This window comes from Oenanthe melanoleuca, chromosome 15 (genome assembly GCF_029582105.1).
Source record: "Oenanthe melanoleuca isolate GR-GAL-2019-014 chromosome 15, OMel1.0, whole genome shotgun sequence".
Lineage (NCBI taxonomy): Eukaryota > Metazoa > Chordata > Aves > Passeriformes > Muscicapidae > Oenanthe > Oenanthe melanoleuca.
This window is the reverse complement of record NC_079349.1, coordinates 2,224,533-2,235,909: the sequence shown is the minus strand read 5'-3', so window position 1 is coordinate 2,235,909 and position 11,377 is coordinate 2,224,533. Positions and strand designations below refer to the sequence as shown.

At 41.2% G+C, this 11,377-nt stretch overlaps 1 protein-coding gene across 2 annotated transcripts in view; it reads right to left on the bottom strand.

The window, feature by feature from the left end:
• Nucleotides 1-1,941: 1,941 nt before the first annotated feature.
• The window catches only part of SBNO1 (strawberry notch homolog 1), a 30,986-nt gene continuing 21,550 nt past the window's right edge, over nt 1,942-11,377 (bottom strand). For both annotated transcript variants that reach the window (XM_056504566.1, XM_056504565.1), the window contains exons 21-32: nt 10,817-10,952; nt 10,280-10,392; nt 10,121-10,192; nt 9,574-9,673; nt 8,987-9,061; nt 8,594-8,740; nt 8,421-8,515; nt 8,197-8,289; nt 7,832-7,969; nt 7,231-7,307; nt 6,326-6,519; nt 1,942-5,596 (exon numbers count right to left, since the gene is read on the bottom strand). In XM_056504566.1, the coding sequence (XP_056360541.1) occupies nt 5,454-5,596; nt 6,326-6,519; nt 7,231-7,307; nt 7,832-7,969; nt 8,197-8,289; nt 8,421-8,515; nt 8,594-8,740; nt 8,987-9,061; nt 9,574-9,673; nt 10,121-10,192; nt 10,280-10,392; nt 10,817-10,952 (1,383 nt within the window). In that variant the 3' untranslated portion in view covers nt 1,942-5,453. The remainder of the gene's footprint in view (nt 5,597-6,325; nt 6,520-7,230; nt 7,308-7,831; nt 7,970-8,196; nt 8,290-8,420; nt 8,516-8,593; nt 8,741-8,986; nt 9,062-9,573; nt 9,674-10,120; nt 10,193-10,279; nt 10,393-10,816; nt 10,953-11,377) is intronic.

Genomic DNA, 11,377 nt, shown 5'->3' with positions numbered 1-11,377 from the left:
TTAGGGCAGGCAATAAAAACACCTCACACAACTCAGCTGAAATCCTACATGGCTTTGGGATTCTGTCACCTCAGACTGTTAAAGGTGGAGACTGAACAAGTACTAATAGCAGAGCCCTACTCAAAAAAATCAGAGTATCCTTTGTGCAGAGGCAGATTCCCAGTGAGTTATTGCAGGGCTGGGCTACAGGGAAGGTGCCGAGGCAGCAAACACCCACCTCCAATAAAACCCAATATGTCAATGACTGAAAAATAAATCAAATTACTTGGCAAATAAAAATGTGATTCTGTGACTGCAAGGAAGCTGGCATTTTCCTGGTTATCTTCTCCAAGCCAGCAAGAAGAGACATAAATATGTATGGCATTAGAAATGGCAGCAGAAATGTCTCTTTATCCTTCCCAGTACAAATTAGGTGTAGGAAAGCTAATCCTCCACAGAGGCTCTTCTCACTGAAGTGATGCCCTAAGCACAGCTAAGTTCAGAGGCACCAACCAAAGTCAGCCCTTACAAAATAAAATGTAACTCACGTTGGTTCAGGTATTGACACTGCAGGACATTGCTTAGATGTGAATATACTTCTGTATTTTGGTTTAGCTGCCTGTTTAAAGTGCACCAAATGCTTTACTTTGAGCTTCCACACAGACATCTCAGCATCCTTCACACACAGGGTGCCAAGTTCACAGAATCCTGGATAAAGCAGGGAAAAAAAAATTTCTTCCATAAGTTTTGGCCTCAGCTTAACCCTGTCCAGTTCTTATTCTTGAATCTTAGTGGTGCCTTAAACCTCTTTCACTCAAAAATTATTTTGGGCCAATAAAGAAATAGCAAAGCACATCAGATCCTGGAAGTTCTCTCCATGTTTTTTACACCTCACTCTTTTCAGCACAAGCTTTTAGGGGCAACCTGCCTGCAGCTGTTGTAAGTGGGGCCGAGAAACAGCACCTTGCAGCTTTTTCTTCCCTGTTTTTCCCAAGAAGGGAGTTGCTGCTTTTCATTCTACAGCCGAAGCAGCACCTGGGGCTGCTCCCAGGGCAGTGCCAGCCCTGAGGGTTCCCAGGTCTGGCTCTGGTTGTGTTACTTTGTCCCTCTGCAGCTCCCAGCACCACCACCCCCCCTCAGCTCTCAGCATTCCCCGTTTAAAGCTCACAGTGACCACAGAAACTACCAGAAGTATTTTGTTGCTATTTGCATCTGCACACTTCTCACCCTAACTCTGGTCAGCAGGTTTGGCAAATCACTGAATGCAGGGAACAACTGCAGGGCCACCGTCTTTCCCTGCAGCTGGGGAGGGGCCAAAGGCACAGGACAGCTGCTGCAAGCTCAAGGGCTAAGCAAGAGACAAATTTATGGGATTTCTTATCTCCAATTTCTATATAAATATATTATTCTTACCTGGCAATTAAAAATCTGCACTGTTTTTTCCCAAGGTAAGAAAGTTTCATTACGTTCATTTTGCACATTTAGACATGACAGAAAGCTCCAAGTTTTACCAGGAAATAACAAGTACAGTAGACACATCTTTTCTACTCTCAATCACTGCCATTCTAGAGCACTTCTAAGACAGTTCACATTTAAGATAAAAGCAGTAATAGACTTTGTATGTTAGAACTTAATTCTAGAACTAAGATTTTTGGAACTCACTGAATATACCAATAAGTGGAAGAAAATATAAACGTTTCTAGAATTAAAGCTCGAGTTCTGAAATACTGAAAAGACTGAAGGAAACAATCTGCATGAAAACTCAAATACTTGTTTCTGTGATACAGGCATTGAGAAGTGAACAAGCTTCACTGAAAGATATTGAGTCCATTTCTCTCAAGGGAATGCATTTTACACTAAAAATATAGAATAAACACATATAGCATCAGAAGGATCATGGGAGATAGATTGAAAAAAAAATGATGACAACACAGAACATCTACAATGTACACACACACCCTGGAAGGTTTATATATGCTCTATATATATTTCAAAGTACACACAAGCTGCCCATGTGGCAGGTTGAGAAAATAGGAATACATCTTGGGAAGGTCAGGAAGGAAAAAAACCACAGAGGAAAACAAGAGTTATTTACATTCAATAATTCAGTAGCCTTTAACACCTCTATATACAAACAGGCTCTATTTATGTACAGACTGCACTGGGAGCCGAGTGAAGTTATTCCAAACACAAAAGAAAAATACAAAACCCCTTGATAATTCACTTGAACAAGCGTTTACAGGTTGCAGAGATTTCTCCATTTACAAAGAAAATACTACACATGAACAGAGAACTTGCATCTTTGGGGAGCTTGAAGTCCTTACAGGAGGTGTTCCCAATGAACCACAGAGCCACTGGAAAAAGTGAACACTTGCAGTGCAAGGAGGTTTGGAGGGGTTATAATTGCATTTATCATGCCAGACATATCTTAATTATGAAACTAGTTAACAAGTCATAATTTAGTTGCTGTCAACGGACAGTTAGAAAAGAAAAACCAAAATTTGGGTTTTCAATTCCCAAATCAACTCAAATATGTACCTTCCCCTTCTGCAGCACAATTCCCAAATCCACACAGAAGGTGCTGCTGTTTTGCACATGGCACTGCCCCTGTTACCAGAGCCCTCTGTCCTTTATAGGTTTTATACTTTCATACCCATTTCATTTTCATACAAAGCAGTTTGTATTTCATTTTGTACAAAGCAGATCAATACCCCACAAGCAGGAAAATACAGAGACCACCTGTGCCTGGTAATTTATGATGCAATAATTGGTCTTTTTTTCTTCCCCAGGAGGATGTTTGTCTCACAAGCAGTGCTGCAAAGGGACACCACTCACTGCTCTTACCCCATCCAGGGCAATTTCTATTCCCTTTCTCCCCAAGCTTTATCAGCAACTCATGCAGGAGAGAAATACCAAAATCCACACCCCAAGCACCAAGTAGGAATTTTCAAGAGAGAAAAATGTTGCTGTGGCTTGAAGGCTGTTTGATGTTAAGTTTCAAGATATTACAACAGTCCAGAGCCATGGCTGCAGCTGTGTTAGTAAGTGGATGGCAAAGCCAAGGCAGTGATGGTGCAAGGAGCAGGCAAAGAAGAGCAAGTAGAGGAATGGATTTCTGGAACAGGAACAGTTCTTATGGATCTTGGAAGTACTGTCAGCTCTTCTCCCCCCTCCAGGGGACACAAGTCCATGGAAAGTTTAAAAGGTTGAAGCAAAATAGTATGGGGCTTGCTCATCAATACAGAGAATATCAGATTTGCTCATCCCAACAATCAATGCATAACCAGGCTGACAAGAGCACTTAGGAACTGAGTATATTTAAATCATTATTAAAAAAAACAATAATAAAAAAAAAAAAATCACTAATTGTGAATCTACCACTTCCAGAACTATTTTACTGAGAATCAAGCCTAAAATGTTATGTCACCATCTCAGATGGCAGAAGTTTCTACAGCAAATAACAATTCAGCAGCAGAGACAGGGCAGTCCCCACACAGCCTGCCATTACTGTCAGTTTGGTTCTGCTGCAGTAGTAATCTGTCAACACACTCCTCAAAATCCCAGCCCTGCTCCTGGAATGGGTGCCAATTACATCCCCTGGTGGGTACAGAACACAGGAACAGCCTCCCCCACACCCTGTGCTCTAGAGTTTGCCAGGGCATCATCAGCTCTCAGAGCTATGACAGATCTCAGGCTCCCTTCCCTTGCTCCCAGCAGACTGGAGATCCCCACACTGAGCACCTGCACTCCAGCTATTTACTGAGGTGCAGCAGGACATGGGGAGCAGAGGATTTATTCCAGATCTGCATTTCCAGTTATCCCAAGCATGAGCAGGGGATTCATCCCCCCTGATCAGTTCAGGCTGGGGCTGAGACCACACTGAGCTGCTGGCACAGGGAGCATTAACAGAGCCTCAGGAGCAGAAATTCCATGAGGGAAGCTCCTGCAGCCCTGCTCTTTGTGACCCCTGAGTGGCTCACCAAGTGCTTCAGAGGTACCACACCTGCAGCCATCCTGCTCTGGAACTGAGCCTTCCTTAAAATACAGAGGGAGCTTTAGACAGAGTTTAGTTCCTGCCTCATTAGCGAGTTCAGCTGAGAGATTGGGGCTGCAAGACAGAAGCCTGGTTAGAGCAGCCTGGAACATGCCAAGTCCTGTCGAATTCCAATTGTACAGACTTGTTAGTTTTTTTTGGAATATGGTGATTGCCTAAACAAGACTCCACTTCTTGTTAGTACAATAACTTTTATTTGACATCTACAAGATCATTATCTTGTAGTTTTTTGGACAGGTTTATACAATCTCAATTTTTCAATAGTGCAACCTGTGCAAGCAAGAAATGACAAACATTGTCCTTCACTTTCTTATAAACATCTACTATTATAGGCAAAACAAAACTTACCCATATTATAGATAAGTGACTATTCACATTTGTACATTACAATTTCTTTTAAACAGCTCCAGATAAACTCTACAATGTCTTACAACATATTAAACATAACAGAAACAGCACATACAGCGGAACCCTCAAGTGTTTCCCATTCTCTAATTTACAGCTCAAGTAAGGTTTCATCTTACAAGTGACAAATTAAATTATGTTAATGAAGTAAAAAATATAAGATTGTATGTGAGATGGAAGTGAATTTGCACTTAAGTTTCCATAACCACCTCAGATTAAGGAAATGCTTCAATTTAAGGAAAACAGGCATCCAGCCATCTTTGCAGTACACATTAGGAATACCATTAATACATTAAAAATGAACTAATTTTAATTTAAGATGTTTATCACAAAAAGAACATGTTGTAGACTCAAATATATAACTCCCAGGAGAGAACCAGAAAAAATGCAACACCTGGGTATAAACACTATAAAAATGCAATAACCAATGCTGTACAACTAAGATTGTGTTTCTCTCTGAATTCCTGTCTCGTGTGTTTATGCTGTCCATGCCCGTTTCCAAAGACATGCACTGTCAAACAGAAACTGGGAAGGAACCTGAATGCATGATGTGCAACCTCTAGGTTTCATGCTTTTATAAACTCAAATTGAAGAGAAAAACCCATATATATTTTCTATATATATACTCAATACATGCATTCGAGATCTCCCACAGCAATGGCATCGATGCACTGCGTTAAACCCTGAGCACTGTATGACAAGATAAAAATAAAGCCTGCTTGGGGATTTTCAAGCATTTTCAAACAAATTGTGGTTTGTAGCTTAAAAGGCCAAAAGTAAAAGCAAACAGGAAGCACTACAGAGAGCATAAGGAAAGACAGATGCACCACCATAAACAACTGCTGGCTTTCAGTTCTACCAACCTTTTTAGATCTCTTTATTCCCAAAGTATTTGAGACACAACTGAACTGAAAAAGTTATATTTCTTTGGAATCTGTCCCTGATTTTTATGCGAGTGATATGCTTTTACAGCCTTTTCCTCAAACACCAAAGTCAACACCTGCAGCTTGTCCTCTCAGGCATTGTTGAGGTTGGTGATGCTCTGGGGGTGGTGCTGCTGCCATATCTGCTGCTGCTGCACTGCGAGCTGCTGCGACTGGTCGGACGTCGACAGGAGGTTCACGAGGGGGGACACACAATTTGCAGGAATGATCAAACCTGAGAACAGCAACACATCAATGGTTTCATAACACCAGCATTGAGAGCTCAGGCTGATGATTCCACCCCTTAATTTATGAAGCAGGACAAAGAAGTTCTCATTTTGCCTGACAACAAACTTTATTCTAATGTTATCTACTGTCACCAGAATTCAGCTGTTTTTGCTTTTCTAGTCTCACAGAAGTTACATCACCATGAAAATTTAAACATGGAGAAACCTACTTCCAATATCCTGGAAAATTGGTACTAGAGGAGGAGCTGCCATGGTATTGGCACATCCCACAGGAAGTCTACACTTATATAAACATTTGGAGAGCTTGGTTTCTGAGGTCCCTGTTTTGAGGGCTTTGCTGTGAGGTTTAGCGAAACGACAATCGTCTTGAAGTAATTCTGCACATTTTCAGTAGCTCAAAACCCATGAAAACATATTTCAAAGACCTACTATCCATTGCCAAAAGTGGGGGGAAAAGTGGAGCCATTATGATGTCAAAGAACCTCGGCTGCAGCAGGCTGTGCATGCCATTTTTGCTGCAATCCAAAAAATTTAAAAGAATTGAGACTAAGTGCTCCAAAGCCTGGCTGAAAAAGAAACCTGCCTTCATTAACCTGCCTCAATATGTTGTATTGTAGATTTCTCCAGCTGCAGACAAGCCTGTTCTCTTTTAAAGATCTTTGTCCAAAGCCAGCCCCTGCTCCAAGGAGCAGCAGAGGAGCAGCCCCTGCACCCACCTACGATCCTCTGCCCATCCTCTGTCCTCAGGCGGACGATCTGCATTTTGACGTTGGTGCCGCTGACGGAGGCCAGGACTCCTTCCACCTTCGTCCACACGCTCAGCACGGAGCCACACAGCACGTAGTAGGTTCTGCAGCGCAGCCCCACCTCACACACCAGCCCCAGCCCTGCCTTCTTGCAATTGCCTCTCCTGCAGACACAGAAAAAAGCTTTCAAAGCCATTCTGCAAGCAAAAGGATCTCATTTTGTTAAAAATGAGACTCGTGGTTATTCAGTGTGTGCTCAGGAGTCGAGCAAGGGCTGCACATGCACTAAGGGGAGGATACTGTGAGCTTTGGGAAGGTTGGCCTAGTTAAGCCCCCATCTACAAAATGATTTAAAGCTCTGTCTGTGCAAAGATACCATCACTGAGGTCACCTGAGAGCTGGAGTGTTACAGGACACTGGTATGTGATCAGGGTATTTCAGAAGCTCCAATATTAATCTGAAACTTCTTCCAGTTATGCAGTTCCTCAGGAATTCAGCCATCAGCCGAGTTCAGACACACAGGAGGCAGCAGAGGAGCAGCTGCTTCTGACATCCATCTCATCTCTAAACATTTCCCCCTCAATAACATTTGAACTATCAGACTACAATAACAGAACAGATTAAGGCACTTCAAGCACAAGCTACTCCTGAGTAACTCTGAGTGTAATTTATACATTAACATTCATCTCATGGATTCGGACTTTAGGGCAAGTGCAAAGCTTGATGTTTTCACTCAGGAGTTGGGTCATTTGGCTGGTCATGGGGCAATTTCCCTCACATAAGAAACACAAGATTTTACAGGAGGGACAGAAGAACAGAAGCAGTGATAAACTAGTCCAAAGTGAAACAGGAGAAGTCAAAGCACAAACACTGACCAGTAGGCGTGGGTGCAGGTGTCGGCAGAGGAGTTGTACTGCTCCAGCCAGTGTGGCAGAGCATCCTCAGAGGGTACCTGGAAGAGTCATCCAAAGTGGGAATAAAGTAAAGCACAACAAAATTTACATAGAAATAATTTGGTTATTATCATGAGAAAAAAGGGAGCACCAACATCAGGATGGTGTAGAGAGGTACAGCATCCTACACTGTAATAATTTCAAACTATCCATCTCAGGAGCAAAATGCTTAAACACAGCAGAACCTCAGCTTTTTCAATAATCCACCTAATGTGAGTTTCCTTAAGTTCTTGCAAATTCAACACTTGCCAAATCCAAAGGAACCTCACCTTTCATTACCACACCACAGATAATTTATATTCAGAAAGTTCAGAAATAGATATAGGTATGCCAAAATCATGTAGACCTGCTTAAAGAGGCCCAAATAAAAGCTCTGCTCCGGAGAAAGAAGCCTACTTTTTGACTTGTGGTGTCAAAATTAGACATAAATAAAAAAAAAAAAAACAAAAAAAAAAACCAAAAAGCCCTTATAATTATTTTCAAACTTTTCTAAGTTAAAAACAAACATAACTTTAATGGTTACCTTCTTATATTTCTTTTTCAGGTCTGCACATGTTTCTAGTTTGAGTTGTTTCCCAGTATTTGGTCTGTATATCAAAAAAAGCTTCTTTTTAGGATTCACTTCTTTTACTAGAATTGCTGTTTTCTTGTTATTTCTTATCTGGAAAAAAAAATAAAGGTTTAAATAAGAGATATCAATTTGGGCTCATACTCCTATCAGAAAATATCCTGAGAGGGTAAAAGGTAGAATTTCATACTTAGTGTTAAAAAACCCTTAAAATTAATTTTAATTTAAGACTCAATGTATTTTGCAAAACTGAACAAATAAGTTTTTCACTTTAGCCCCCAAAACGTCTGAACATAATCCAAGAGATGGGAGAATCTTACCTGTAGTGATAAATAAAATCCATCATCTGGACCTGTCTGCTCTGCCCACATCTTTGTTGCTTCATCCCAAGACATTCCTCTCTCCACACTGATCTATAAGAGAGCAGTGCAGGGGGATTTGAGTGGGAACAGACTTCAAAACAGTTACACACATGGGAACACACTGTAAAAACTTCCTGGCAAATGTTATTAGCTCCTACAGAGATGATACAGGATTAACTTACTGTGTACAGCTCCACATGTCCAGAGGTAGAATATCCAGGAGTTAAAAACTTCTTAACATCTGCCTTCCTCACCTTCTCATCCCCAGAGCCCAAATCTGAAAAGGAAGGCAGAGTTTTATTCTGCTGCTCTGTTCTCGCTGAAGTTCAAGTACACTGTGAAATTATTTGCTCACCTAAGATGCCCATGTCATATCTTCCATTCTTTTTAGCATTTTGAATAACTGCATTTAATGTGTCAGAGAAGTACTGGAACAAAGCATTCTGCTGATGGACTTCCATACCAAGAATTCGATTCAGAAATTTCCCTATATTGTTGTAATCTTTAAAAAAAGAGTAAGAAATACATGTATTAGGTCAAAGATTAAGTTTGATAACCACAAGCCCTCAATCAGTATTCAAAGACTCTGACAAACACTATTTAAGCACATTCTTTTAGAAATGCAGAAAACATTAAGTTCTTCCAAAAAGTCACTTTTTAGATGCTTCAGTTCTGCTGCTGGGAATCCACTGTCATGACACAAGATGTTCCCAGGAACATTCTACAGATACATTGAACACCCAAGTACCTTTATCAAGTGTCAGTATTCCAGATCTGTCTTCCACATTTATCAAGCCCACGCCAATCAATCCCTGACGAACATCTAGGAAAGAGAAGGAAGTTAAATCATAGCTGCTCTGCCATCTAAAAATAACCCAGTCAAGTAACTGCTTGTTTAGCCATAGGATCTGATTCCAAAGCCTCTGACACCCCTCACTTGCCATTACTTGCAGTTTCTACCTAAGACATCAATAAGCAGAACACAGCTTTGCCTCCAGTCCCTGCAAGAAGCACAGGTAGGGGAAAGCACCAATGGCACCATGCATGAGAACAGTTCCAGCAGGTAACGGGAAAATGAAGATAAAGATCTGTTTATAATTCAGTGGCCAAGCAGATACAGAACATTCCTTACACTGAGAGTTCACAGATCTGGTTTCAAGTGTGAACTTCAACATTCAGGCAATGTGCACAGACTCCCACTGGGCGTTTACTCCCATCTGTCTCAGCTGATCATTTTAAATTGTAACAATGTTTTACAGCTCTCACAGTATTTCCATTTTTTGCATACTGGAGAAGGATCAAAAGGTAGCTATGGCAGCCAGTGCATTATCTTACCTTTGAAGAAGTCTCCAGGAAAATCAGGAGGAGGTGAGACCATTGGGGAGTCCAAGTTCACAATGGATTTCATAACAATCTCCAGAGCATTTCTGCCATACTGTGAAAGAAAAAAAAATTGCTCTATCAATGTTAGTGTTTGTACCTGAGCCCCAGGTACCAATGGTTTAACAGATATTTATAATTCACAATGAAAAGCTTTTCTGTGCAATAGTGAAGGGAATTGTTTATCACCTTTATGTAGTGTAGTTTATAACTGAAAACAGCCCAATCTTAATTTTTAATTAGAACTGCCAAATTAATCTTTCATTGTGGCCTAAAGGACACACACCATTTACTTAAGACTTTGATTGTTTGCAAGAACAAAAAAGTGATTTACACACGTGTGTTCCACATGGCTTCACAAACAGAATTAGGGTTACAGAGAGAGGCCTTCCATCAGAAAGTGGTACATTAAAGGTAAGGGTTAGAGAGGAACCCTCCTTAACAGGTCATTTGTGGAATAAGCACCACAGCGTAAGCTCTCCAACAGAAACAGAATTGTCACCTTGTTATCAAAATTGAATCTGCTGAGGTCTCGAGTTTCTGTGGCCCGTCTGTCCCCATGGGTGAGGGCTCCCTGTTAGGACAAAATACAACTTTTAAGAAAAAGAAAACTAAATTGCATTTTCTCAAAGGAAAGAGAAGACCTCTTGAAACATCTTACCAAACTCTCCAGTCTTTTTGCAACTATAGATGCAAATCTTTGCTCTCCTGCCAGTTCAGAAATGAGGAACACATACTCTGGAGCAGTCACTTGGTTGGATCTATGAGTTCTTCCTGGATAATTAAATAGAAGCATATTTATTAGATAAATTCTATTTCACTGAACATTTATAATAAAATATGAACTGTGAAGAGCAGGGAAAAAGGTATAACTTAATCCTGCTTAAAGTTAATTTCTGCTGTAATACAGCAAACAGAAGGTAGCACAAAAATACTCTAAAAGTTGTGGCAACTTCTATGTAGACACCTCATATGTGAATGAAACTCCAAAGCTGCAGCCTAGGCTCATTTGTGAGGTTTCTTTCAAAGCTTTCAAGATGATTAGTTATGAGCACAGATAAAGCTGATTCTGTTCATGGGTACAAGAGACTGGAGGGGTCCTTAGGAGGTTGCCTACTCAATCTGATTTTCCACATTAGCAGTAAGTTCAATTATTATTCTGAGTCTGCTGGGTAAGGGCACACAGTGAAGGATTTACCAAACTGCTGGATGGCTCTGTCTGCGCTCCACGGCAGCTCCAGGGTCATGTGAACCCTCCGCCTCTGGTTCTTGGCCCTGCGGTCTGCTTGCAGTGAGATACCAGAGCTGGCAGCCTCTGAGATGATGGCGATGTTCTTTGATTGAGAAAAGAGATGTGAGTTAGTAATAAATCCAAGATCAAGCTTCAGTTTCCAGATTCAAAAAAAACCCCCCTGGTTTTACAACTATTACCAAGCATGGGTCTGGAATGGTTTCACTGTCACAAGGCAGAGGGAGGGCAGCAAAGGTGTGGCTTTCTGTATCAGAGTTAGAAATGCTAATGAACTTTTCTGAATGAAAGGAGTGGGGGGTTTGCTTTACTTTTCAACAACTCCCTGTGCAAACAAAGACTTGCCATCCCAGAGGGCAGGTCTCCCTGACATTGGCCTATACGTCAGAAGGAAAAGGGAAGGGACACAGACTTGCTCCAACAGCAAACCACAGAAAAGACAAAACGTTGCTGCTAATGCCGTACAAGGAAGAGGATCCAGCCATTCCAGTGCCTGAATGCATTTGCCTT